Source organism: Sinocyclocheilus anshuiensis, unplaced genomic scaffold (genome assembly GCF_001515605.1).
Source record: "Sinocyclocheilus anshuiensis isolate Anshui unplaced genomic scaffold, SAMN03320099.WGS_v1.1 scaffold548, whole genome shotgun sequence".
Taxonomy (NCBI): Eukaryota; Metazoa; Chordata; class Actinopteri; order Cypriniformes; family Cyprinidae; genus Sinocyclocheilus; species Sinocyclocheilus anshuiensis.
Genome location: NW_015554106.1, coordinates 488,627 through 516,607, shown reverse-complemented (window position 1 = coordinate 516,607; position 27,981 = coordinate 488,627). Strand labels below are relative to the sequence as shown.

Genomic DNA, 27,981 nt, shown 5'->3' with positions numbered 1-27,981 from the left:
TATTTTTGGACAGTAATGTTGATCCAGGATCAACAAAAGATGTTGATCCAGGAACATGTCTTACTTGGCAAAATCATGGCGACCGGTTGCTAAGGTGTTCTGGGTAGTTATTAAGGCACTGCTAAGCTGTTGCATGGAAGTTAAGTGGTTACATATAGTTCAAAAACAAAACAGTTGGTTTCCAGATATGGTCCATGCCCCTCCTTGAAGGTAAGTCTATGAGATTTAACTCACATGAGTTTAAATGTAGGTTAGGGTGCCGCTGCAGAGGAGTCTTGAGTAACTTGTTTGCTTGCACCATCTTGAAACACCGTAAAGAGGAAATCTGTGTCCATTCAAGCCTATAATTCCAGTCTCAATGTAAAAAGCCACATAATAGCTCTTGCACATCATTAGTCATGACAGCTGCAATCTAGTCTCATGTTGTGCTGCATGTGTGAGAGTGTGTTCATGGATGTGGTAATCTGTGAGCTCAGATGTCTGGAGGTGTTCACTGTGTCTGTACACATCCACAGAGGTTTCAAGCTATGTATGTTACATGCTTAAAAAAATTAATGAATTAAAACTATTATCCAAATAAACCTAAACATCATTTACAGTTATGGTATCTATGAACTGTCATGTTTTGTAAAAGACCTTGAAGGAAATTCTTCAAATCTCACATTTTTGTTTCAAGGAAGAAAGAAAAATGAGCTGCAACTAGACCTAAAATAAACTTGATTGAAGTTGTTTCTTTCAGCTGGGTCTGGCCCTTTAATTGGCCACTGGTTTACTCATTTTTAGGTCAGCATTTATGAACAATGTGTTGGGTTGCATCAACAAATTTGACAGCATTAATCAACAGACCAATAGGTAAACACTGACAGGATGCCAATGAATTATGTCATTTTAAACACTTGACAACAAATAGTTTCCAGTGACCTGAAGGCAAAATCTACTCTTCTAGTCATCTCTTTGTTTGTTCTAGAAAAAAAAAGGTTGACACACATACAGTTTCCATGTCTGTTTTCGGCAGAGACAAAGAAGTCATGGGGAATGAAAACAATGGCCTAGGCTGTCTTTATCATGAGATAATAAACATCAATCACTCCTATCATCAAAACAGTATTTGCTCAGGTTACAATACAATGCAGTGTATAGAAAAATAAATATGAGAAGTTTCCATATGACAGTCCCATTTATTAGTAAGTGTCTGGGAATTGTGAACATGACCTTAATTTTACTAGCGCCGTGCTCTACATGTCAAGTTTTTCATCTTACATCTAAAAGGTTTTGACCAAAATGTACAATCTAGTGGGTGGAAAAACACAGACTTTGCCATCTGGGCCTGCACTTTATTGTCTGTGTTTGTTCAAGGACATTAAAATTAAATTAAAGTTCAATTAAAATAAAGTCACAATGAAGATGAAACTTTTATACTGAGTAAAGTCCTGCACCACCCTTACCTTCATCTTCATGAATTGTTAAGTTTGAAATAGATCTCTAGTATCAAATTGCACAATGTGTTTATGCAGAAGGAGACATCTGGTGGTTGTAAGAAGAACATGCATCCAGATATTTTCCAGTCTTTAGAATTGAATGACATCTCACACATTACATCCATCAAACAAGTCGAGATCACAATGTCATATTTCTTAGTGTCACACACACAGACAAAATGGAAGCCACATTTTTTTTTAAAGAACCCCATGTTGTTTTATTAGAGAAGGGAAATTCTGAAAATTAAGCTGCATTTAGTAGTTTACCAAGGACATATTCAATTAAACAATCTGAAATGGAATGCTATGTCAAAATGAAGTGTACTAAACCAGCTATTATACTGCAATGACAAGCCTGGAAGAAGGAAAAAAATTTGACGCTAGAGCAGAGAATAAATTAGCTTGCTTGTTCATGTACAAGACATGGGAATAAAGTTTTTTTTTTGTTGCATCAATACGATTCTGAATAGCAGACAAGATCACAAAGGGATACATAAGGACGGTGTGCTGCGTGGAGCATTCTGAAAGCTGTTTGGTACCCATAACTGGTACTGGTACCCATAAATCAGGTAACCAGCTCGACCTCATCTTTACATGCAATTGTATCACAAATAACATCTTGGTCAATCCCTTGCATGTCTTGGATCATTTCATTATTACTTTTAATCTACATCTACCTCCTTCCGCACCACCAACCCCTCTGCCAGTTTTGTTTAGATGAAATCTCCTTCTCGACTTTCCTCTGTAGTATCATCCTCTCTTCCCACCCCCACACATTTCTCATCATTAGATGTGAATTGTTCCACAGATCCGTTATTTTTCAACCCTAACTCACTGCCTAGACAATATCTGTCCTATTTCCTCCAGACCAGCACGTGCTACTCTCTCGAACCCCTGGTTAACCGAGGTCCGCCGTGAGCATCGGACTCAACTAAGGGCAGCGGAGAGAAAATGGAGCAAATCAAAAGATTCAGCTGATCTCAGCAGGTATTGCTGATTCCAGAGGTATCACTGCAATGTTCATTTTCCACCAAAGTTCACGCTGCCAAAACTATCTTCTTCCGTAACAAGTTCCACCACCTCCCACCACCTCTTTAACTGCTGACAATTTTGCTAATCACTTCACAATCAAAACCACATCCATCAGCAGTCAGTTCTCAACTCCACTCACCCAGGAACTCACAGCAAACACTCACTCAGCTGACCATCTTCTCTCCTCCTCCTTTCCTCTTACAGAAGATTGAGTCTCTAAACTTATCCTCTCCAGCCACCATAACACCTGTCCTCTAGACCCAATCCCCTCACATCTCCTACAAGCTATTTCACCTGCACTTCTGCATTTACTCACACATCATCAACACATCTCTTCTCACAGGTATTTTCCCCACAGCATTCAAGCAGGCTCAGGTAACCATACTACTTAAAAAACCTACACTAGGCACCTGACTTTTTGAAAGCTACAGGCCCTGTGTGTCTCTCCTCCCATTCATAGCAAAATCACTTGAACGCGTTGTGTTCAACCAAGTGTCTTCCTTCCTCTTACAGAACAACCAGCTGGACAATAACCAATCTGGATTTAAAAGTGACCATTCGACTGAAACCACCTTGCCCTCAGTCACTGAAGCACTATGGAGTGATGCAAGAGCTGAGTCCAAATTTTCATGTTCTCATTCTGCTAGATCTATCTGCTGCATTCTACATTGTTAATCATCAAATCCTTCTGTCCACCCTCTCATCGCTGGACATCACTGGAACTTCACTCCATTGGTTTGAGTCTTACCTCACAGGTAGGTCCTTCAGGGTGACTTGGGGAGGAGAGGTATCCAAATATCATCGACTGGTCACTGGGGTTCCTCAAGGATCAGTTCTTGGGCCCCTCCTCTTCTCTATATATACTACATCACTGGGACCCATCATTCAGGCACATGGGTTTTCCTACCATTGCTGTGCTGATGACACAACTCTACCTCTCATTTCAACCAGATGATCCAACAATACCTACTCGATTTTCAGACTGCCTGACGGACATCTCAGCATGGATGAAAGAACATCACCTGCAGCTCAACCTGGCAAAGACAACCTGGCAACCTGGCTTCTCATCTTCCCAGCCACCCATTCAGTACAGCACCAGTTTACCATCCAACTGGGCTCCGCAACGATAATCCCATTGTGTTCGGCCAGTAATCTTGGGGTGATCCTTGATGATTAAGTGAGTGAGTGAGTGAGTGAGTGAGTGAGTGAAGTGATGTGTGGCCAAGTATGGTGACCTATACTCAGAATTTGTGCGCTGCATTTCGCCCATCCAAGTGCACACACACCGTGAACACACACCCGGAGCAGTGGGCAGCCATATTGCTGCGGCCTCTGGGGAGCAGTTGGGGGTTCAGTGCCTTGCTCAAGGGTCTCACCTCAGCCGTGGTATTGAGGGTGGAAGAGAGCACTGTACATTAACTCTCCCCACCTACAATCCTTGCTGGACCTGAGACTTCAGCATTACAAGTCCGACTCTCTAACCATTAGGCCACGACTGATCAGCTGACCTTTAAAGATCATATTGCAAAAATAGCATGATCATGCAGGTCCGCACTACACAACATCAGGAAGATCAGACCCTTACGAACAGAGCATGCAACAACAGCTTCTCGTCCAGGCCCTTGTAATTTCTAGGCTGGACTATTGTAATGCTCTTCTGGCTGGACTTCCAACATGTGCAATCAGACCTCTTCAAATGATTCAAAATGCAGCAGCACGTCTTGTTTTCAATGAGCCCAAAAGAGCCCATGTCACACCACTTCTCATCTCTTTGCAGTGGCTTCCAGTCACGGTTCACATCAAGTTCAAGTCACTGGTGCTTGCCTACAGAACATCCACGGGCTCCGCACCCTCCTACCTCCACTCTCTCCTACTCGTCTACATCCCCTCCAGAAACCTGCGGTCGGTAAATGAGTGGCTGCTCGTGGTCCCATTGCAGAGATCGCAGAGAGTTATATATAACTCTCTAGGATGTTTTCTTTCACTGCACCCTGTTGGTGGAATGACCTAGCTAACTCCACCAGGACAGCCAAATTCCTCACAATCTTCAAGAAACAACTGAAAACTCATCTCTTCCGTGAGCATTTTTTTTCTGTTTTTTTTTTCTGTCAAATCCTTTTTATTTGTATAGGGCTTTTGATAATACATATTGCTTCAAATCAAATGAGCTTTACAGACAATGATGTTAAAGTTTATAGTAGATGAAAATCTTATTATTGATATTTCAATAAAATGAGCATCTAACTGCCTCCTCATAACAATAATAATTAAAAAAAAAAAATCTATGCCTTCACTTTTTCTATTCTACATTTACATTTATTCATTTGGCAGACACTTTTATCCAAAGCGACTTCTAGTTATCGTGTTATTATCCTTTATCCCTTCCTGTCCTTGCTTTTACTATTTTGAACGATGAGATGACTGAAACCTTGTATAAAGGGCACTTCTCGTATTTATTGCCATCTTATGGTAAATTGCTTGTTGTATTCCTCAACTGCAAGTCGCTTTAGATAAAAGCGTCTGCTAAATTAATAAATGTAAATGTTTGGACCGGTCATTAGGGTGTATTATTAAATAACCCATTTGCTACATATTCAGTAGCAAACATACTGGTGTGTATAAATGAATGTGTGAAATAAGTTGGTAGTGTTGCCCTGCCATAAAATCAAGTCAAGTTGGCCAATAAAAAAAAAGGGGATAAGTCAAGGTACATTGGAAGTAATGTTTAGTGAATAACATTAAGTTAGATGATAAACAATGTCCATGTGGTTGGAGGAAGCAATGCCAATAACGGCTCCATGCAAATGGATAATCAAATCAAATCCCAAAAAAAAAAAAAAAAAAACTTTAACAGCCTCACCTAAACCTTACTGAAATACATCCGTAAGGTTTGCAGAACAGGTGTGCACTTCTGCTAATTTACTTATGTTGTCTTGGTTAATTACTATAGTACTGATTTGAAAATAAAAAAATGTAATTACATAAAATTAAATGGGTTCACTCAAAAACAGGTTAGTGGGTCAAAAGAGTGGACTGAAATACGGACTGGAAAATTTGCCAGTAGATCTGCAGAGATTCAATGAGCTGTACAGCTTGATTGTGTTATAATGTATAACACCTGTGCTTTTTGTGAAATTTGAATTTGATAATCTGTTGTAAAAAAGTTGAAGTTGATTTTTTTAAAATAATTCCACTGAGTAACAGCACAGGTACAACCACCTTAATACAGCAGCTGCATGCTACAAACTACCAGCCATATTATTGAATTACTGAACAGATTTGTGATTCGGTAACTAATTGCATAACTTGCACTGGCATCACAGACAGACATTTTTCGGATGATTTGGGTAAATTGGGCCACTTTAACTGTCCAAAGGGGCCCAATTTACTTAAATTCACCCTTTGCTACAGACGTCTCTGCTAATGACAATAACACAATTGTCATGTTTTGCTGGTCACATCCAAGGCAGCTTTTATAATTTTAATTCAAGATCTGGCATCAGTTGGTCTCATCAGTTATTGATCTGTTACCTTGATGAACTGAAAATATGATATCTACTTGCTGGTCAGTGCAACAGATTTTGAGAACACACATACCCCCTAAAATTCCCTTTCAATTTAAGATTAATTATCTGCATTTTTATGTATAACCTCAAAACACAAGCCTTACAAACAAGGTTCTTACTTTCACTTGAACACTGTAGTGATGCATTGAAAAGTTCTGTCAAACAGCGATTACGTTCACTGTTACAGTTGTTTATAATATACATATCCAACTTATACAAATCTTTGTTCTTAAAAATATATATTCACAATCAAGGAATAACGTGTCCTCTAAAGTATGTTTATGTCTGAAATGCATTAAAAAAATAGATGATAATTGATCAGTAACTGCGTTTGTCCATATGAAAAAGACTCTCCATAACTCTATTTAAATATCTCAGTGTGTTAACCAAAGGAACCAAAAAAAATCTCTCTTTGCACATTTAAGCTTTGTTATATAACTCACATCAGCAGTTAATGGTTATTTTACAGACAAAAATGTACAAACAAAAACAAAAGTGAATTTCTTCAGTCAGTCTTTGATGTGGTAAGACTTGCCAGACAAACAAACAAACAAAACAGAATGCAAACAACATTAAACCAACACAAAACTGCTTGCTAGCCATCACTCATACAGTGTATCCCTCTATCTTGGCCCCTGTCTGCCCCTCTCAGAGCAGCATGGACTCCTGCATTGCAAAGGCCTCCTGCGCCTGCCTGTAGTGTGTTCCACCAAACAGTGGGGGGAGCTGTTGCCTGCTGGAGAGCTCTTGGTAGGGTCCTCTGAAATGGAGCACAGAGTCAGAGATATTTGCAGGTGCAAAGTTAAACTCCTGAACAGGGTGAATGGGAGAGAGCTGAGCTTTCTGGAAGCTGGGAGATCGAGGTAGTCCCACAGGAGACCGTGGAGGCCCCGCCTCCATGTCCCCATACCAGCCCTCTTTCTGTCTGTGTGCCTCATAACGCAGTTCTGTGGGCGGGTAAGGGGAAGAGCCCAGCAGCCGGGTGGGTTGTCGCATGTAATACCCGCCCTCGCCAACACTGTCTATCTGGGACGAAAGCTCAGCCGGAGCAACCCTGAGAGGGGGCATGTTTGGCGGTTGCCGTCGGTAGGTTAAGTAGCTGTTGTTCATCAGTGTTTTCTCAGGCGAAGGGTTACATGAGCCACGTCCCGTAGTTGCGTAAATTTGCTCGGCGTACGGCTGCCCGTATAGTCTGTCCTCAGACCGAGAATCAGAAACGTAGGGAGTGTAGACAGGAGTCATGCCAGGTGGGTAGTGCAGAGGTGCACGGGGTTCTGGTTTGGACTGCATCATGCTCTGTTTGGGCATTCTAAAGGGAGAGACGCCAGTTCCATCACTAGGGAGATGGGTGGGACTGCCCTGTCTCAAAGAAGGCCCAATATACGGTCTGGGGGCGGGGCGAGAGGGTGGTTTCTCAAGCTCTATAATCTCCATAACCTCTCCATCCGGTCCTGGGACATTGTCGTATTGCGAGGCATTGGAGGCACGGTTGGAGCCTGGAACAAACGCTCGTGAATGGGGCCTGCGCTGTGCCCCAGTGGCCGCCTCTGGAGTTGGGGAGCTGGGCGAGGGTGGAACACCCATAGTTAGACTCAACTGGCTTTCCCGTGCTGCAGCCTTGACTGCTTCCAGTTTGCCCTCTGAAGGCTTGACCCAGCGAGGTGCAATGTCCCTGCGCATGCTGGATCTAGCATTGGAGTTGTGATTCGCCTGATTCTGGGTCAGCACCTTCCCACCACCTGTTGAGCTGCTGTTGGGCATGTGGGTTGGGACTCGTTCCTTTTGAATGTCCACACCTCGTCGATCCCTCTCACTCTTGTCTGGATGAGGCACCCTGTCCAATGAGCTGGGTGGCCGACTTTCTTGGTACCTCTTTGGTGTTCCATCAGTGACAGGACTGGACTCTGCTTGTTTACTGACGCTTGCGGCAGGGCTCGAAACACGAGGGGGAAGGCCCTCAACTGTCTTCCCGGCCGGCTGCCCGTTAGCCATATGATTCGTTGCTGCTGCTGCCAATCCTGGAGGCTCAGGAGGAAGTTGACCTAATGGTTTCTTAGGAAACTCATCATCCTTACCTGCATGGGTGATAGCAGAATAGCCAATCAGAGCTAACATCAGTACAGAAATGCCAAGTATTAAAGACCCCATGAAATCAAAACTTTTTACGAACTTCATCTGCATTCAAAATTTACAATCTGTCTCTTCCTTTGAAACAGACCAAAACATTGATGACTCCTCTTGCACTTAAGGGCGTATACAAATTTCTGACCAATAAAATGCAACCACATTTCATGGAGTCTTTATACCATCAGAATATAACAAACACTGAAGTGCAAGACTCATGCAGCTGAATGTCTTTTAGAAGAACAAAACTGCCAAATAAAACAAGAGTTACAGTTGACACTTTGTTCAAATAAAATGAAACCACAAACATCCACGGCTGGTGTCAAATCAATGCTCAGATTGGGAACACTGAGTCAAGAAGCTAAAAATATAAATGAAAATATTATCACAACACTTACAGTTCAAGCCTGACTGTGAACATATAAACCATGTAGAGAAAAGATGTGTTAGGTACATTTTGGAACACACAGCATATGCACAATATTCACGTTCGCAGTGAATGAAACTGAAGAAAAAGTCAAGGAAATGATGAACGTTTACAAACAGATACTGATGGTTGGGGGCGGATATTGGTGTGCATTGAGAAGTGGCTTGAGGAACGCAAACGTCAAATACACACAAACTCATGAACACCTCCAAAGGTGCTGGTTATCATATTTCGGGTCCAAAATTAAGATTTGCCGATCACCAAAAGCGAGTCGCTGGCCAAATGCATGGCATGTATGGTTTAAATCAAGACTTTTTGTTCATGGTTTCTCATGCAAATTGAACAGGAGACTTGACTCAGAATTGATTTCAATAGTTTGGTGTTAGCATGTTGCTAAGCTAACGATACAATACCCTATCATACAAAAATACCCATGTTAAAAGTTTCAAGGCCAGTAAAGAATATCTATGGTTCTCGATCCTTATCATCTACTTAATACATTTGCCAGTGGCAGGGGTGGCAAAAAGTTAATTTTGGACACTTCTATCTACTGACTTGTGTGTTTTTATATTCTTAAGTCGTATCCATTGTACTCATTCATAAATGTATTCATCATAACTGTCCTTTTACATGTTTGTAACGTACAGTACCCCATAGCATATTTTTGTGACAAACGTTTTGGTTAACCTCCCCAATCCAGGTTTTGTGAGAGACAGAGAAACAAACGAGGGGAAGGGACATGTGTGTAGTGGGGGTAGACGAACGAATGGTCGGTTGATTGACAGATAAAGTAGTCAGTGCTTTTTTGCCCACCGGTTGGTTTTGTAGGAGGGTTGGCGCCCCCCCTTCCCAGACCCACTAGTGTAAGCAGAGGCTATGTTTGAAGCGAAAGGGAGAGAACGCAGATTAGACAAACAGTACATAGCAGCAGTGAATGAGTGTGTGTGTGTGTGCGTTGAGATAAAGGAGTGTGTGCAGTAGGATGTGTCCCTCTATGGGTGGTGACACACAGCCATACATTTTATGATTTGCCAAGATTTCAGTGCATGTGTGTGTGTTTAAAATACCTGGAGGTGGCAGCTCCAGTTTAGATCGTCTGAGCTCAGACATGGAGTGTTGAAGCTGCTCTATCACAAAGTCATCCTCAAAAAAGAAATCCTTTGACAAAGTCACCTGCAGAAACTTCACCAGCTCCTCCATGGACAACTTCAAGAGCATTTCTAACATACAAACACACAGAGTAGTTACTATTAGAATGGGATGTTCAACGTCTCTGAAGAATCACAGACTAATTATAACTAATTACAATTACTGTCTAGCTGCCATCAAGTCCTTTCAGGGTTTATTTTGCACATTGATACATTTTTGTTATATTTATATTTAGAATCTGAATTTAAACATTTTAGCTTTTATGATGGGTTTTTGAGGAGACACACACTAGTGTTGTAGTACTCAAGACTGGTCTCGGTCTTGAGAAAGGTCTTAAGTCTTACACATTTGTACTTGGTCTTGTCTTGGTCTCAGACTAAAAGGACTTGAGTTTTGTTTCAAGACTGATCAAGACCACAACTCTGGGAATATCACTAAATTGCCAGTGCATTGTCTGATTTATTTGTTAACATCATTAATGTGACTGGATGTAAAACTTCCTGCTTTAAATGCAATCAACGACTAATTAAATAACTAAATAACAATAATAAATAATCTGATTTATACCAGTGGATCTCAAAATGTTTTACTTCAAAGCCCCCTATTGTCCACAAAAATATTTAAAGGCCCCCCCCACTCACCCAAAATATTATATAGCATGACTAGAAATATGTATATTCATACAAATACCCAGAAAATTCAAGATATTGTTGCAAAACAGTACTTGTATGAGAACTGGATTTTTATATTAAAACATATGATATAATTAAGCAATATCAAAAGAGCAATTCTCAACATTATTTATGCATTTGTAATTGTACCAATTCAGATAAAGTTTCTGTGCCACCACTTCAGTGCAAAGATGAATTTTGTTGTTAGTGATTGAATTTGATTGGTTACAATCTATATAGAGCTCTATATAGTGTCTAATAATTCTAATTGTATTTAATGATTAAAAATAAGACATTTCTCAGGCAGTAAATGTGGATCTTTCAGACGAATTTGAGTAGTGCTGGTCTGGTCTTGGCCTCAACACACATTGGTCTTGGTCTCGGATTAGGTGGTCTTGACTACAACACACACACACACACACACACACACACACACACACACACACACACACACACACAATCATTACTTTTGTGGAGCTTGAGGATGGTGTAAGACATCGCAGTCAGAACTCGCTCTCCTTCCAGAATATAAATATCCCATATTCTCAGCGTGAGCGTGAATGGAGTCTATTCAATCAAAAACAAATAAATGCACTCAAATCAGTAAGGTTTCACACTGGACAACAAATAATAATATAAATAATAACAAAATAATAATGTGCTCAGAAATAATGTTTAAAGAGTGCATACCCGATCCAAGAAACACTGAAAAAACCATTTCATAGTGTACAGGCTGGTGTACACCTCTTGATTATCCTGTAGAGGGCAGCAAAGGGACAGGTATTGTACGCTCATGGTATCAAAACATACATTAAAAAAGAAATGTTTTTATTCATTCAAACATACGCTATATACTAGTGTACAACATACTGCACAGTATATACTTTTTTAAACTTGAAAAAATACACAATGTGCAATGGTGGATGCTTAAAAACTGTAGTAAGCTACACATTTGTTTCAAGACCTCTTTGCATTGCTTCTTCACTTCAGCAAAAAATGTTAAGCAAGTACTACGGTTGTACTGTATACTATTGGGAACAAAGCCATATGTTCTCACACACACACACACACACACACACACACACACACTTTAATGAGTGAAGCTTATCATTCTCTTTTATCCCCTTGCTAATCCATTCACATCAAAGACTGACTCTCACACACAAATAATGAATTAATAAATAAAAAAAAATTAAAAAAAATGTCTTTTATTAATTACTCTGCCCTTTAATGAATCCAAGGCTGGCATTTCTTTGTGAATTCATTGTTACACCAGCGCTTTGGGTTGGCCAGCTGCTCAGGTTCATTTCAGAAAAGAGACAAATACACTGACAAATAAAGAACACAATATAGGCCAAAAATAAGACTGGATATGAAGCTTTTCGGACATTGTGAAAATTAAATTTAGGACCAGTGGTGGAAAGAGTACTGAAAAAATATACTCAAGCAAAAGTACCATTACCTTCCAAAAAATGTAGTGCGAGTAGAGTAAAAGTACTTGTCCAAAAAAACTACTTGAGTAAGAGTAAAAGAGTAGCCTATTTAAAAGTACTCATGAGTATTGAGTAGTGAGTACTGAGCTGTGGATTCTACCCCCTCATAATAAACGCTGTACACCGCAATTTATATATTTTAAAAACGTTGTATATTCTGTAATTCACATTATCTTATTTGTCAAAGAATGAAGAATATCTTTCATCCAGCAGTTTTAATTTTGACTGCCAACTCTTTAAAATACATCAAAACAGCACGGAAACAGTATTCAGTTGAAGAAAAGATGAAAGTTATTCTCAATACAATCATCCCAATTTAAATCATAAAGTTTGAAAAAAATCGATTTAAAATCATGTGTAAGGCCACTGAGACAGCATGCGGAATGCATTCCAGCAGCCATGATAAACAGTTGGTGGTTAAAGTTTTCTATGCACGATTTGATTTGACGAAAGTCACGAGACCTATTACTATCTCTCTATCCAATCACGTTGATGTATAAAAATAAAATTAAAATAAGCATGTAACGACCACAAACGGAGGAAAATAGCGGAGTAAAAGTACCGATACATCACTTAAAATGTACTCAAGTAAAAGTAAAAGTACACAAATTTTAAACTACTCAAAAAAGTACAATTACTGATAAAAACTACTTAATTACTGTAACGTGAGTATTTGTAATTTGTTACTTCACACCCCTGTTAAGGACACAAGTGTTAATCAGGACAAAATATCTACATGAACAAAAAAGTCTTAGAAGCAAGTAATGTGTACCGTGAAGTAATACTACATGAGTTTTTCTACAAGTGAAGTGGCCCAAAGTTCAGCTGTCCCACTTTTTGAATAGTGCATGATGTTTTGGAGGTGTTTGTGTGTCTTACTAGATGTTGTTTGAGCTTAGGCATCATCTTCTGCAGGATACGTTCATGATGCTCCTGGAAGCGCATGAGTTTAGGGAACCCTGGTACAAAGAAACCTAGACGAACACAACAACATTTTTCAATATGGTACAAAACTTGTATGTGATGTGCATGTTTACAATATACAGAATTTAAGACTTAATCATGAAATGAGTGTTGTAGCTTAGTGGTTTGCTCATTTTGCTTTACAACCCAGATTGTACATTGGACATCAAGTGGTGACTCAACACAGTACCAAAATTTATCATAGAAAAAAATTTAATTAAAATTTAAATGTATTAATATTACAACAAGCTGCATAGCCTATGTTCATTTTATATATTTATTTAATTATATAAATGTTGACTGTATGGATTAATAATACTAATAAAGGCAAGCATTTCCTTTTCCCTTATAAAACTTGTATTTTGCAATTTCTAAATATGAATGACTAGTATTATTATTATTACTTTTTTATTATTATTATTACTACAACAACTATTCAACATGAGTTGAATACCACTTTTCTAGAATGAGTAAAAGTGTGTGTGTGTACCGTGCATGGTGTGTTTCTGTCCAGACAGCAGTTTGACCAGTGCCCAGAAAGCATCTTCCTCATTCATATAGATGAGTAACAGAGCAGTGATCTGACTCATGCCCTGACAATAGCCCACCTCCTACACACACACACACACACACACAGAAGAGAGAGAATCCATAGTGTGCAGGTTCTTTCCACACATAAATCAAGCGCATGCACATACTCATAAAAATGATTGCTACTGAGGTAGCATTTTAATTCAGTATTGTGACGTCAACTGGAATCAACATGGCAATATTTGTGGGCATATTTTACTCACCACACACACACACACACACACACACACACACACACACACACACACACACACACACACACACACACACACACACACGAGAGAGAGAGAGAGAGAGAGAGAATCCATAGTGTGTAGGTTCCTTCCACACATAAATCAAGTGCAAGCACATACTCATAAAATGATTGCTACTGAGGTAGCATTTTAATTCAATAATTGTGACGTCAACTGGAATCAACATGGCAATATTTGTGGGTATATTTTACTCACCGCGTTATATACAGAATATGCTGTGAGCACATGAAACAGATCCTGCTGCCTGAAACGCACAAGCACGTACAAAACAATTATGGTCAAAGAATCAATTCTGTTTTTCTATTTTATATGCCATGGGTCATTAGGTTTTGCACATTTTTACATGTTCTGTTCTTTCCCTCTCTCATTGTCTCATTGTTTTTTTTTTTCTTCCCCTATGCATGTCTAAGGCCACACTGTGAGAATGATCTTACCCTTTCAAATCTCCACAGGTAAATGTCACATCAGTCAATATGGGCGCTTTAGCCCTGTCACAATTCAATACACCAGTAACTCGAAGAGAAATGGTGGGGTGTGGGCATCTCTCTCACCATTGCGTTCTCAACTTTTCCATTTCATATGCTGGTTAAATGTAGCAGTTTTATGGCCATGAGAAATGGAAGCATCTCAGAGGGAAAAAAAAAATATTTTACACAGACACAGATTAAAGCCCTACATAAAAAAAACCCTTCATCAGCAAAGCAATTCAGTATGAAAGCCTGATAAAGCACAACGATGTATGCAATATTTGCAGTAAAATGGTTGGATACTTGAATTAATTGTTCAGAATTCAATAATAATAATAATAATGATAAATTAAATAAATTAAAATAAAACAACAAAACAAAATGCAAAATGTTTAGATACTTCAATACCTTGTTTAGAATCCAAAATCAAAACAAACAAAAACAAGAAAAAAACAAAACAAAACAAAAAAACAAAACCAGACATAATGTTTGGATACTTCAATAACTCAGAATTTAAAAAAAAAACCTAACCAGATGAACAAACAAAAATAAACTTAGCCTATAATAATAATAACTAACAATAATAATAATTTAAAAAATGATAATAATAATTAGGGCTGTCGATTTAACACGTTAATCTAATTAATTAGTTATGGAAAAAAAATGTACGAGTTAAACTTTTTAACGCATTTAACGAGTGCAATATCACACCAGTGTTGTTTTTGTCCCAAGTAGCACAAGTGCAAATGAGATACTGATTTTATACAACAGTTCAATAAATAAGAACTTAATATTGTGTTATATTTTAGACTATTGACTATTTTTGCTCAGTTCTGCCAATCACATATATTACCTATTAAAGCCACAGCAGAACCAAACAACGCACAGTTTTCTGAATGAATTCGCGTTCTGAAAGAATTGTGTGAACCAATGATTTAATGGCCCATTTATATAGAGAGCCATTTACTTCTTTCCTGAATGAATCAGCCATTTGAACAATCAAATGAATGAATGAATGAATGACTCATTAAGACATATGCTGCCATCTACTGGCAGTTTTAGTTTTTTATTTAGAGTATCATTTCATTTATTATTTATTTTTCATTTCATTATTTTCATTTATTCATGATTACATTTAATATATATATATACAGTACATATTAATAAACAATCTGAAAATAAAAATAAAAAATTCATAGTAATAAAAAAATAATATTAAAGGGATAGTTCACCCAAAGATATAAAATGAAAAAATTAAAAATTAAAATGAAAAAGAAAAAAAGAGAAAATATTCTTTCTAAAGCTACTTTCTGTAATGTTTTTCTCATGTAACACAATAAACAACAAATCCAAAAAGAAACAAAACAACAATAACTTCAATAAATAAATAATAAACCTAACCTAACTTTTACTCTACTCACACTACATTTTTTGGAAGGTGTTGATGCATGATACTGCTATTCATTTTGTCATGCATGTACATCTTGCTTAAAAGAGATTTATGACGTGTATGTGCCAAAGGGCCTGGGAGCTTAGCGGTCAGCTTGCAGGAGGGCCAAGGTACCCGATAGTGGGAAGCTTGTGCTGTTCGTGCCGAGTGGCCTAGATGCCCCATTGGTCAGCTTATGCAATGTGGTGAGGGGCATGGAGGACTCAGGCTATATTCAGAGAGGCCAAGGGGCTCTAATGGTCAACTGGCATTGCCTATTGTGGCCAGTTGCATTTAAACCTCCTGTGTTCTTTTTTGTTGGTGTGTATGTTTGGATGCTCACTTGACATCATAGCGGTGCATGAACATGATGTGATCTCTGTATGTACGATTCACATCCAGATCAATCTGACGAATATCCGGAGACAACCCCCTGGCTCTGATCTTCAGTTTCTGGGGAAAGACAAAAACAGTTCATGGAGTTCATAATAAATATAACTAACTATATAACAACACTCTGCAGGCCACAAATGAATCTAACGATACGCTCACAGACCAAAGCATGATTTCTGCCACACAAAAACCTCCAGTTAAAAGGGAATGCAGACTGCAAATCATGTTTTCTGTCAAGTTGGATGCTGCAGGGCTTTAGTAAAGCTGCTATTGTCCGTTTGGAGTGATATTTCCCTCTGCGGTGTGTGTGTCAAACCACATAAGTGTTACATTGCAAACCTCAGGGGTCGGCTATTTTAGAAAGTCATATTTAAGCAAAAAGTTTGTGATTGCCTCTCTCTCACACATACACGCATACTCGTTTCTGTGGAATAAACTAGCTCTTGAGAAAGCCATGCCTATGCTGGAATGGAGAAACTGCGTTTACCTCATAGAAGTCCTTTTTCTCCTCCTTGATTTTGGGGATGTCGAGCAGCAAACACCAAACCTGACCTCTGAGCTGCAGTGGAATTCCCTTATAGATCCTCCTTACCAGCTACACAAACACACACAAAACACGATTAGAATTCAAGAAAACTCTAAACCTCAACCATGTGAGTGAACACATTGAAGTCATTATTAAATAAATAAACAAATAAATAAATACATTTGTGAGTTAAAAAGTTAACTTAACTAAATGTTTATTGAAATAAGTCTCTTATGCTCATCAAGACTGCATTTATTTGATAAAACATACAGTAAAAACAGCAATATTGTGAAACAATTTCTATTTTCATATATTTTAAAATGTAATTTATTCCGGATTAATTTTAAGCAGCAATCACTCCAGTCTTCAGTTCCACATGATCCTTCAGAAATCATTTTAACATGCTGATTTGATGCTCAAGAAACATTTATTTTTATTATCAATGTAAACAGTTATGCTGCTTAATATTTTTGTTTCCACACTACATTAGTTAACATAAACTAACAATGAAAAATACTTCTAAAGCATTTAGAAATCTTAGTCAATTAGTTGGTTAAATAAATGTTGATTCCAACATTTACTAATACATTACTGAAATGAAAAGTTGTATCTATTAATGTTAGTTAATGGACCTGAGCTAACATTAATTAAGTTGTATTTTTATTAACTAATGTTAACACAGATTAATAAATACTGTAACACATGTATTGTCCATTGTTAGTTAATGCATTAAATATAGCTGGAACCTTATTGTAAAATGTTACCAAATAAAATATATATATATATATATTGGAATACATAACATTTTAACAAAACTGCATTTTTAAAATGAAACAATAAAATTACGCAAAACTACTTAATTTAAGACTTTTTTCTTTATTATGTCACACCATTTATGCTTCACCCAAAACATTACAATTAATTAAATGAATTAAAAAATATATATATTAAAAATAAAATTAGTATGTACAGAGACTTGATATATATATATGTTATACAATAATATACAATAATATATATATTTTTTTTTTCTTATTTTTTTATTTATTTATTTGTTTAAGAGAAGTGTCATGTCATTAACTCTCTGCAATCTGGAATATAGACAACTGTATCAGAGACAGATGACAAAATTAGCAGACTTTCCAAATTTCCTGTGCTGAGTTTGGGAGAATAATAGCTATGAATCGAAGGTGGAATATGTTAAATTGAACTGAGAGTGTCAGCAGAAAGCATGATATGCAAACTATTGAAAAGAAAAAGAAGGGGAACAGGGTTTATATACACAATATATAATATGACTTCAATGATGTGGCCACAGATACCGCTGGCCTGGTTATTAGGACACCCTCAATATGGATAATCATCACGCTGTCTAAACGCATTCAATAGCAGAGTTATGGAATACATCTGTGTGTCTGTGTCTCTCACAGGTAATTGTGCAGTCAGTAAAGATTAAACTCCCATCAGAGGGCAGATTCAAAGCTCAAAAGCAAATGCTGAAACCACAAAAGCTAATGGCCGGCATGAATCGTCTCTCAGCTACAATTAAACTCACCCGCTGGAACAGAGAGAGAGAGAGAGAGAGAGAGAGAGAGAGATGTACGACTGTGGAGGGGTTGTGAGGTGAAAGAGAGGAATGAACACTCTTCTGTTTCCTGCACTCATCTGTCCACATTACTGCCACTACGTGATTTCCTGAACGTCTCTTCCACCCTCAGGGCCCTTCCATGTATGTATGAATGAATGTGTGTGTGTGTGTGTGTGTGTGAATTGATGGCTGCCGAGTAGTTCATTTACTATAATGGTAACGACAATATTAATAATCTTCGGGAGGCTCTTGAGGAGCTGATTATTGACAGACAGCAGTGGGCACATATCCCACAGCCACAAACCCAACGACTGTGTGTGTGTGTGTGTGTTTCTGCCTCTAATCTCGGCAAAATGAGGCAATTAAGGCTGTTGGTTTATTTGACTAAAACGAGACATTACAAATCGGCAGGTGTCTGTGTGTGTTTGCTTGTGTGGTTAAATGTGTTTGTTGACAGGGGATTGGTTTTGTAATTGTGGATGTGTAAGAAGTCAATGACTCCATCTGTTCTACAAAAAAAACAAAACTCGTTGAACAAGATGTCTTTGGAGTGAGTGTGTGTGGCACAGTGAAATCAGAACCACATTAAATTACTGAAATATTAACATAAAATCTCAGAGGGTAAATCAAGTAAATACTTTAAGACAAATGGGTTTAGTTGACAAAAAGTTTGAGAATCCCTGTTATATAGGATTATAAAACTATATAAATGATCTACCTACAGTAGATAGTCACCATAATGGACAGTTAAACAACACAACTAAATAATGCAAAAACATAAAATACTCATATATTTATCTGGATGAGCTGTTTCGCATACGAGCAATTCAAGAAAATTTGTTTTACATTTCAAACTGACACCATCTTTAAAATGCAAGACTTGTGGCTTGGGCCAAATACTGAAAAACAGCAAAATAGTTCAGATGAAACGTCAATGATAGCGTGAGCTAGACGGTGGTTCCAGTGGCTAACGTGATCGTAGGTCGCCCCAATCTATTCTGAATGCCAGAGGAAATCAAGCTGGGTATTGACCTTCCACCTCAGGTCAAGAGAAATAAAATTTCCCAAATCACTTCAGAGTAATATTTTTTTCAGTTATTGTCTACATGCAAATCCAGGTCACCGCCAGTCGCTACAGCTCATTATGGTATGCATTTCCGTTGTTGATGAAATCATATCTATGAATGTAATGTCATCAGCGATTTTTTTTCGCAATAAGAGGACTCTGAATGACACCAGAAGCAGCCGATGTTAGCTTGAGGTTGTCTACACTGCAAGTGCTGAAGCTGACCTCTGAATATTCCCTAACAATTGACCAATTAGGTTCAAGCTTGAGCGACAGTAAAATGTGTCACTGTCCTCGTTTCCTACTATTTTAACAGGGATACAGAAGTTTAAATACTATTAATCCACACATATATTTGTAATCTCAAGTTTAAGAAGCTGGAGTAGCTGTGCAGTGCTACTAAAAAAAGTGTAGACAGTTTTGTTGTGCTTTAGATGCTGTTTATGCTCATTTAGTGCAGACACAGAGTGACAGTCTAATAGATCTAACTGGACTAATAAGAAGAAGTAATAATCAGTTCTACTCTGAATAAACTTCTTGAAATCAGTTCTAATAAACTGCACACCTGTCACGCACCACCTCAGGTGCTATGGAAAAGTTTCATTTCACACTAGACACTGCTAATGGACAGAAATACAATTTAACACGCCAACAGCTGCCTGAAGATGTCCAAACACATAGATGGATAGAAACCGACAGATTTTGTTCAGTTGAAGCAGGACAGTGGTTTTCTTAGGGGACCGGTCCAATGACGCCCAATACACAGGACAGAGACAGCCAAAGGGAACTTTAGCCATTTACGCACACAAGACGAAAGACTGAGAAAAACGGACTTTCTCAAAGTCCTTCAGAGAGTTACAGTCTGTTTATGAAGGACACGCACCTTGTCGCTGTTCTTGTATTTCTCCCAGCTCTTCAACATTTTCAGCCATTTTGTCGTTCTCTCCACTTCCAGATGTTTTTGCTAAGCAGACGAAGTGCAAACACACAGTACAATAAATTAAATGAAAGAGACAAAAACTCACCTAAATGTTTCATCTAAGGCAACACTAAGTGGACTTTAATGAAAATGGATTTCAGTGAGATCTAGAAAGCAGTATTAGATTAACAACCATATTAAAATTTAGGAGGCCACCCAAACAAAAAGGTAATTTTGAATATCTTCTCTGCTTTTCTTCTACAAGAACATAATGGCCTCTGAGGCAACAATGTTACTGTTTCTCCAATTTAGAGCTCATTATTACTCTATAACCTGACACTTTAAGTGCTTTCTGTCATGAAAAATGTGTGAAAAAAAAAAATCTAAATTTGAATTTAAGTCACTTATTTGAGTCATTTTTGCATTTACATTTAGCCAACTGGTGACAAGGGGATTTTTAGTAGATGTATACTGTATGAAGTCAGCTCAAGTTCAGACAGGTGCCCTAGCTTTCTTTACAATTAATGCCACATACTTTTATATATTGTTTTCTAATCTTATGTCATGCATATATTTTACATATTATATATTCTGCAGTTCTACACAGGAAATAAAGTGATTTCTGGGTTGCTGTAGTGAGAATTTATTTTTAACTGTGATAAATCACAAAACACAACTCTGCTGCGTTTCATAAAAATCTTATGTTGCTTAATTAAAACCTGTTGATGAAAATGTTTATAATGTATTTAAAAGTATTTTTCTCATCCTACTGATGTATTTGCTCTAGTTTTCCAGATGAAACACTGTGGACAAGTTTTCACAGATGCACTATGAAAGTATTAGGTTGGCCAAATACAGCACTTGACTCACCTTTTCCTCCACTACGTCATACACTGGAAGCTCATCCTCACTGTGAAAGACAAATCACATCACATTATAAAAGGGAAATACACACAGACTGAATTCAATTTTCTTCTGTTGAAACAAATCAAGTGTTTTAGTCAGACTACTGGACTCTCTCTCAGAGATTTATGGTCTCAAATAGCCACTAATGTCTGCCCACTGCTCACATAACACAATGGCCGTACAGGGAGAGAAATCGCATCAATAAATCATACACTGGTTCGTGTTGCTGACGTCAAATCTTGGTTCCTCGCATATATTACTGAAAAAGGAATGACTTTGTTCCACAGGAAGTGAATAAATAAACATCACTATTAGTAACGATGCCCCCGTGACCCCCACCCCTGAATCTGTTCAAAGTGCGAGATCTTAGTCAGCTACACAAACAGGAAATGATTGTTTCCCATGGCAGCCAGTTTGGATCTGCTCTGAGATATCCATGAGGTAACCCAGGGAAGCTGTGACATGACATTAAGGCTCTGTTCCAAACCCTAGTGAGCTTCCTTTTTGTCTACATAGGCAGCTAGACTCTAAGGCAGTATTGTGACCAAAATCTGGTGTGAATTTGTAAGGTTAGTGACAATTCAATCAGTGTAATTACTGACTCGTTGTTCATACGGTATTTTATTTAAAACTAACCAAAGCAAAAAACAAAAATAAATAAATAAATATAGCAAACAAAAATCAAAACAAAACAAAAAAAGCAAAAAATACAAAATAAAAACAAAAGAACAAATCAAAACAAACAAAAAACTTAAGATACAGAACAAACAAAAATAAAACGGAGCAACAAAAAATGAAAGCAAAACAAAATTAAAAAAAAATACAGAGCAAACAAAACAAAACAAACAAAAAACTTAAGATACAGAACAAACAAAAATAAAACGGAGCAACAAAAAATGAAAGCAAAACAAAATTAAAAAAAAATACAGAGCAAACAAAACAAAACAAACAAAAAACTTAAGATACAGAACAAACAAAAATAAAACGGAGCAACAAAAAATGAAAGCAAAACAAAATTAAAAAAAAATACAGAGCAAACAAAACAAAACAAACAAAAAACTTAAGATACAGAACAAACAAAAATAAAACGGAGCAACAAAAAATGAAAGCAAAACAAAATAAAAAAATAAAAACAAAATACAAAGCAAACAAAAAACAAAACTGTAAGAAACACTGGCATGTGTTGCCAAGTCAGGTCTACCTCACATCACCATATACTTCTTTGGACTTTTCCAGTTTTGCAACCTATCTTTCAATCTTGTTCAGTCTTTTTCTCTCTGCTACTGTCTTTTTTGTAGCCGTTTTTCTTTCCTCCAGTCTCTCTGCCCCTACAATTATAGAGTCATGATCTGCCAAACACATGTGGCACCCTATAAATATCTCATAGTGCACTGCTGTTTAAGGGGCCTGGGTAAGCCACAAACCTCCCTGCCAGGGTGTGAAGAGAGGAGAAACGAGAAGACAGGAGAGGCCGAAGGAGCAGACAGACATCCAGATAAGGGTGTACAGTGAATGCTCAGACTCTCTGAGCTAGGGTTTCTCCAGTACCTGCATCTCCTCACTCAGAACAGAAAAATGCACGTTTCTTACTGCAGGAATCCGAAGCGGTCCACCGCTTTATACAGATCAAAATTGGCCTCCTCCCATGGCTCCACCTCCGCACTTTCTTTACCCTGAAAGCACAAATAACACAAAGCTGTGAGCACACATCAGTTGAGACACAGTTTTAATGAGTATGTGTGTGTGCGCAGTTGCTGAAGAGTTGAGTTCTCAAAGCATATGGCTCCACTGTGAACTGTGAATTCGTTATTCATACATATTTAAGGCAGGTAATGAGGGGTGGACAGAATGTGGACAGGTTCAGTATAACAGTAAACAGTAAACAATTAAAAGAGAGAGAAATACAGAGAGAGGTGCCTGGGGCAGAAACAGATCATCCTTGCGTAAGAACAGTGTGTTTACGAAAGAAGAAAAACACATGGGTCGTGTTCTGACCACACATACACAGTTTTTTCTTCTTCTAAATTTAAACTTTTTCTAAGGTTAAACTTGTGCGGTTAATTCCGAGCTGCTTAACATAGAGACTTCATTTAAAATTTGTCTTTAGGGAGCAAAACATAAAAAAAGTCCTGTAGAGGAGCTGGTGCGGATTGATTACTTCACTTTGAGTGGGGAATGAAATCTGACGCTCCACTTCACTCTCAGTTCCAGACTGTGGCTTCTTTTGGCACTATTTTCGATTCATAATCATAATTAGCCAATAATTATTTTGATATATAACCGATAAAAAACAATATTAAAATTGTATACTATTTTGTGAAAAAAAATAAAAATAAATAAATAATAAAAATAAAATAATTCTGATATAAATAAATCAAAATAATAAATAAATAAATTATAATATATTATAAACAAATTAATAATACTAATAATAATAGTAAATAAAATAATAATAATTATTAATAGACACATTTTCAATAGTTTGTGTACTCTATGCACATCCACAGTTTGACTAATGACAATTTTTGAGTCACATTTTAGATGTGTCACATAAGATGTAAAAAGATGAAAACAAAGATGAAGCACTTTACCCACTGACAAAATCATTCATCCCAAAAGTCATTAACCTGTCAGGCTAAAAACTAACTGTCTATGCAATATGTGCACTTTGTCATGTTGGCAAGAAAATTTATGCAAATTTAAACGTAATGCAAATGTGAAGGTCTTAATAGATCTGGGAGGCCTGGAGAATGAGAAAAGAACAGGAGGAATCAATCGCAGAAGCGAGAACAAGAGTGGGAGCTATAAAAAAGAATGAGTATGACAGAAATCGAGAATCTGAGACAAAGTATAAACTGGTACAGAGAGAAGCCATATCAAGGGCACACGCACACACTCATTTATCTCTGTCTCACCCTCTGGTGTGTGTGTCAGGCATAAATCTACAGTGGGATATGATAATCTGATAGCATGTCACAGTGACATGGCTGTGGGAAATATTTTGGCCTGCGACATGCGCCAAGGACGTACCCCTCCTCCAAGGTTTTTTCTCATGTCTTTCTGCATTTATTCATCTTGCCACTTGATAAAATGACCTCACAAGAACAATATTACATGTAGTTTGCATTTAATATTTAGCTAACATTTGACATTTAAACAATGTCAGTGACAAGACAGTGAATCAGTCCGTCATTAATTAATCAGTCTGCCATTAATAAAAAAAAAAATATCTTACTAAAGTGAACAATTTCTTCATGAATCAGACATTTCAACTTCTTAGCATGTCTATAAAAATTCACAAGTGATCTATGGTCAATGTCAAGACTCGTAATGAATAAAGACTTCCATTTCAGTCTGTATAAAGATAATGTTTGGCTTCTGAAAAAAATAGCTAGTACATGAATCATACACGCACTGCTTTTATGGTGTGAACTTTGGAACTATTTTCGTAAAAAAAAAATCGAGCAAAAACAGTCACATTGACAATATTGTACTAAAATGTAAGTAGGGCTGAAACGATTAGTCGACATTATCGACAATGTCGACAATAAAAAAAATTGTCGACAAATATTTTTGTTGTCGAGTAGTCGTTTGATCTCATATGACCTAATGCAGTGTTTCCCAACCGGGGTGCCATGTAAAAAAATCATTTTTTAAACATTTTTAAACTGCTAAAATGTTCAAAAAGGCATCCATTATATAATATCCATTTCTGATGTCTCCAATAATTAGAGATGCACCGAAATTCCGGCTGCCGAAAATTAGTTCACCGCTCAGGTTTCACTTTCACGTGGTGTGACGCTCTGCATATTATCCCGCTCTATGCGTGTGCGCTCCACTCAGCGCTCCACTTATTTACCGTTCATTAAAGCCCTGCACAGGCCTCAAATTTAGGCCCTAGCCCTGCCCGTGTCCGACAGCTTATTAGAATTACCGGCCCGAGCCCATCTTTTTTCCCCCTTCTCCCAAAACTACGGTGGCCGAGAGAGCTCAACGGGCTGCAAATAGAAAAAACACCTGCAAATTAAGAAAACAACTTCATCAATTTGACAACACGCGCACTGCAAATGCTCACAACACAACCAAACAAAGAAACGCGCTGCAAATACAATTCTTTATTTGGTTGTGTTGTGAGCATTTGCAGTGCGTTTCTTTATTTGTTTGCGAAGTGAGAATTTGCAGCACCTGCTGTCAAACTGATGAAGATGTTTTCTTGATTTACTTCATCAATTTGACAACACACGCGCTGCAAATGCTCACAACACAACCAAATAAAGAAATGTACTGCAAATAGAAAAAGCATCTGCAAATTAAGAAAACAGCTTCATCAATTTGACAACACATGCGCTGCAAATGCTCACAACACAATAAAGAAACGCACTGCAAATACTCACAACACAACCAAACAAAGAAACGCGCTGCAAATACAATTCTTTATTTGGTTGTGTTGTGAGCATTTGCAGTGCGTTTCTTTATTTGTTTGCGAAGTGAGAATTTGCAGCACCTGCTGTCAAACTGATGAAGATGTTTTCTTGATTTGCTGGTGCTTTTTCGAGTTGCATGTGTTTTCTGAAGTTGCAGCGCGTTGAGCTCTCTCGGCCACCGTACAAAACATCTTATAGGGCCTACTTCTGTTTCAGCTATTAAAATAGTTCAGTTTTGTATGTAATGGCAAAGTGATTATATTTCGTTTCGTTTTTTTATTAAGTTAATTTAGAAAAAACTTTTGGAGCATTTTTTGTTCGTTAAATATAAGTTTTTGTTTTTTAAAGTAACAACCAAGCGGCCAGCGGCAGACAGTGAGCCTATGTTTGATCAATTTAGCCTTCTCAAATCATCACGACTTGCCTAAAATAAAATCTATAGATATAAAACAGTTCAAGCATATAACAATGTTTAAACGTCGAACCTAGATAAATGTGCGCTATATCCAATAGTTTGTGCGGAAAGTGCAAGCTAAAGCGCGCTTTGCAGGACATGGAGGTGACAGCGCGATCACTTTAATTTTTTTCAGTGGATACACCGTCATTTTTGCTCATAAAGGTAAGAGTAATACATAATTCATAACTGTAAAGGGTCTACTTTTATTTGTGTGCACTCACAATATCAACAAAACGTTGTGCTTTTATAAAATAAAAAAATCAAACATGATGCGCTTTCTGCCGTCTCGTCTTGAACAGGAGCGCTTCACAAAAATTGACCAAAACTCAGTGAATGCATGCCTCACAGACATGATACATATATCTATAGAAAGCTTTAAATTACTACTTAACGAAATAAAACAAATCAAAAACAAAAACTCTTTTATTAGAATCATAATCCGTAAAATGGAAACTTCTCTCTAAAGGCACGTCTAATGAGGAGATGGCGAGTAAGGACAGTCAACTTCATCCTTGCGACACCGACTAAGAAAACACTAGTTTATTAGTAAATAATTCAAATATTTCCTTACTATTTCTCCCTGACATTAATGGTAATTACTTTTGTCGGTGCTTTGCGGCAAGCTTAAGCCTATTGCGTGAATTTGAACGCAGAACTGTTCAGCTGCGCTGACTGCACGCACCTACATGCTGCTGCTGCGGGACACTAAACACTGTCGAGCTGCTCTTGACAGTCGCGGCAGCACGGTCTCGTGTTGTTTCCACTAGTGCTGCATTTTTTTTCATCACTAATTGATGGATGTCTAAAATATAAAAATAAGGAGAAGCCTAAAACAGGCCCGAGGCCCGACCCGCGTCTGACGTGAAAATTGGCCCAAATCCCGGCCCGAGGGGCGTAAAAAAGTAAGGGCCGGGCTAAAAATGCAGGGCTCTACCGTTCATGCTCATCGAAACAGCAAAGTCCACTCAAAAATCGAGCTGACAGGAAACATTTATGCAGTACAGTATTGTTTCTGTTGCAATAGCCCTACTGTGCTGTAACATGGTGTGGTATATGGGCAACTCATAACGCTGCCCTCTCATTCATTGATCTTCTTCTAACCGCTATGTTATGCGCACGTGTTCTGATAATAATAGCTTTCTAGGACTGGAAATTATTTCACATTTTATTTGGATAATTGGTAAAAAAAAATAAAAAAATAAAAAATTTCTTAATAGCCCTACTGTTAGACCTACCTGAAAAACTAAAAAGCAATTTATTTCATTTTTAGGCCTATCGTTATTTTTTATTTGTGCTATCATTAGTAATTTCTTTATTTGTTCTTATTTTATTACTGACTGCTTACTTGTCATTTTTTATTCAAGTCAAAGTTTTAAATCAAGCTATCTTGTGCTACTGCAACAAAATTACCCCATTGTAAAATCAAAAATACAGTGAGTGAGCAAAAATTTGTGAGATTTTAAAACGCATCTGATTACAGCAATGTGGATGTTTGCACGAGCTCTGCAGTTCAGTACTCCATTTTTATTTATTTAGTACTTTATGCAATAGATAGCCTTAAATCAAGCAGCTTTACAGTATTAAACATGAAAAACCAGAGTCAGTATCACTTTCAGTTAGAATTACAACTTGATTTTCTGTTTTAAAGCAGCTCTCCAGTGTGGAGCTAGCTAATGATAAAATCTTTTTATTCGTGGGAAAAAAAATATTTAATTAAAGTTTTAGTTTGGTTTGATCTAGCTCAGGACTGTTTTGATTATCATAACCCTATAAGGTATTTTAAGAGAGATTGTTGTGAATAAAATAGTTTATCCAAAAATAAAACGTCTTATCACTTGACCTTTATTTTGTTTCTTATCCATATGACTTACAAAAAGAGATTTTAGGCAGGATGGTGTGTCATTCAGCTACTTTCTCATATAGCTAATTAAATGGTGAATAAGAGTTTCTCTGCCATCTCATTTAGTGTGCCAAAATATTTATTTGTATAAATTAATTGTATAATTGTAATTAAATAATATGACTTTCAAAAGCTGAAGTGATTACCTTAATTTATTT

At 37.4% G+C, this 27,981-nt stretch overlaps 1 protein-coding gene across 2 annotated transcripts in view; it reads right to left on the bottom strand.

The window, feature by feature from the left end:
* Nucleotides 1-4,798: 4,798 nt before the first annotated feature.
* LOC107669711 (USP6 N-terminal-like protein) overlaps nucleotides 4,799-27,981 on the bottom strand; it is a 67,597-nt gene continuing 44,414 nt past the window's right edge. For both annotated transcript variants that reach the window (XM_016462079.1, XM_016462078.1), the window contains 12 exons: nucleotides 22,633-22,715; nucleotides 21,007-21,046; nucleotides 20,101-20,181; nucleotides 16,525-16,632; nucleotides 15,988-16,097; nucleotides 13,944-13,992; nucleotides 13,394-13,514; nucleotides 12,820-12,914; nucleotides 11,138-11,203; nucleotides 10,915-11,014; nucleotides 9,695-9,847; nucleotides 4,799-8,151 (listed from right to left, as the gene is read on the bottom strand). In XM_016462079.1, the coding sequence (XP_016317565.1) occupies nucleotides 6,725-8,151; nucleotides 9,695-9,847; nucleotides 10,915-11,014; nucleotides 11,138-11,203; nucleotides 12,820-12,914; nucleotides 13,394-13,514; nucleotides 13,944-13,992; nucleotides 15,988-16,097; nucleotides 16,525-16,632; nucleotides 20,101-20,181; nucleotides 21,007-21,046; nucleotides 22,633-22,715 (2,433 nt within the window). In that variant the 3' untranslated portion in view covers nucleotides 4,799-6,724. The remainder of the gene's footprint in view (nucleotides 8,152-9,694; nucleotides 9,848-10,914; nucleotides 11,015-11,137; nucleotides 11,204-12,819; nucleotides 12,915-13,393; nucleotides 13,515-13,943; nucleotides 13,993-15,987; nucleotides 16,098-16,524; nucleotides 16,633-20,100; nucleotides 20,182-21,006; nucleotides 21,047-22,632; nucleotides 22,716-27,981) is intronic.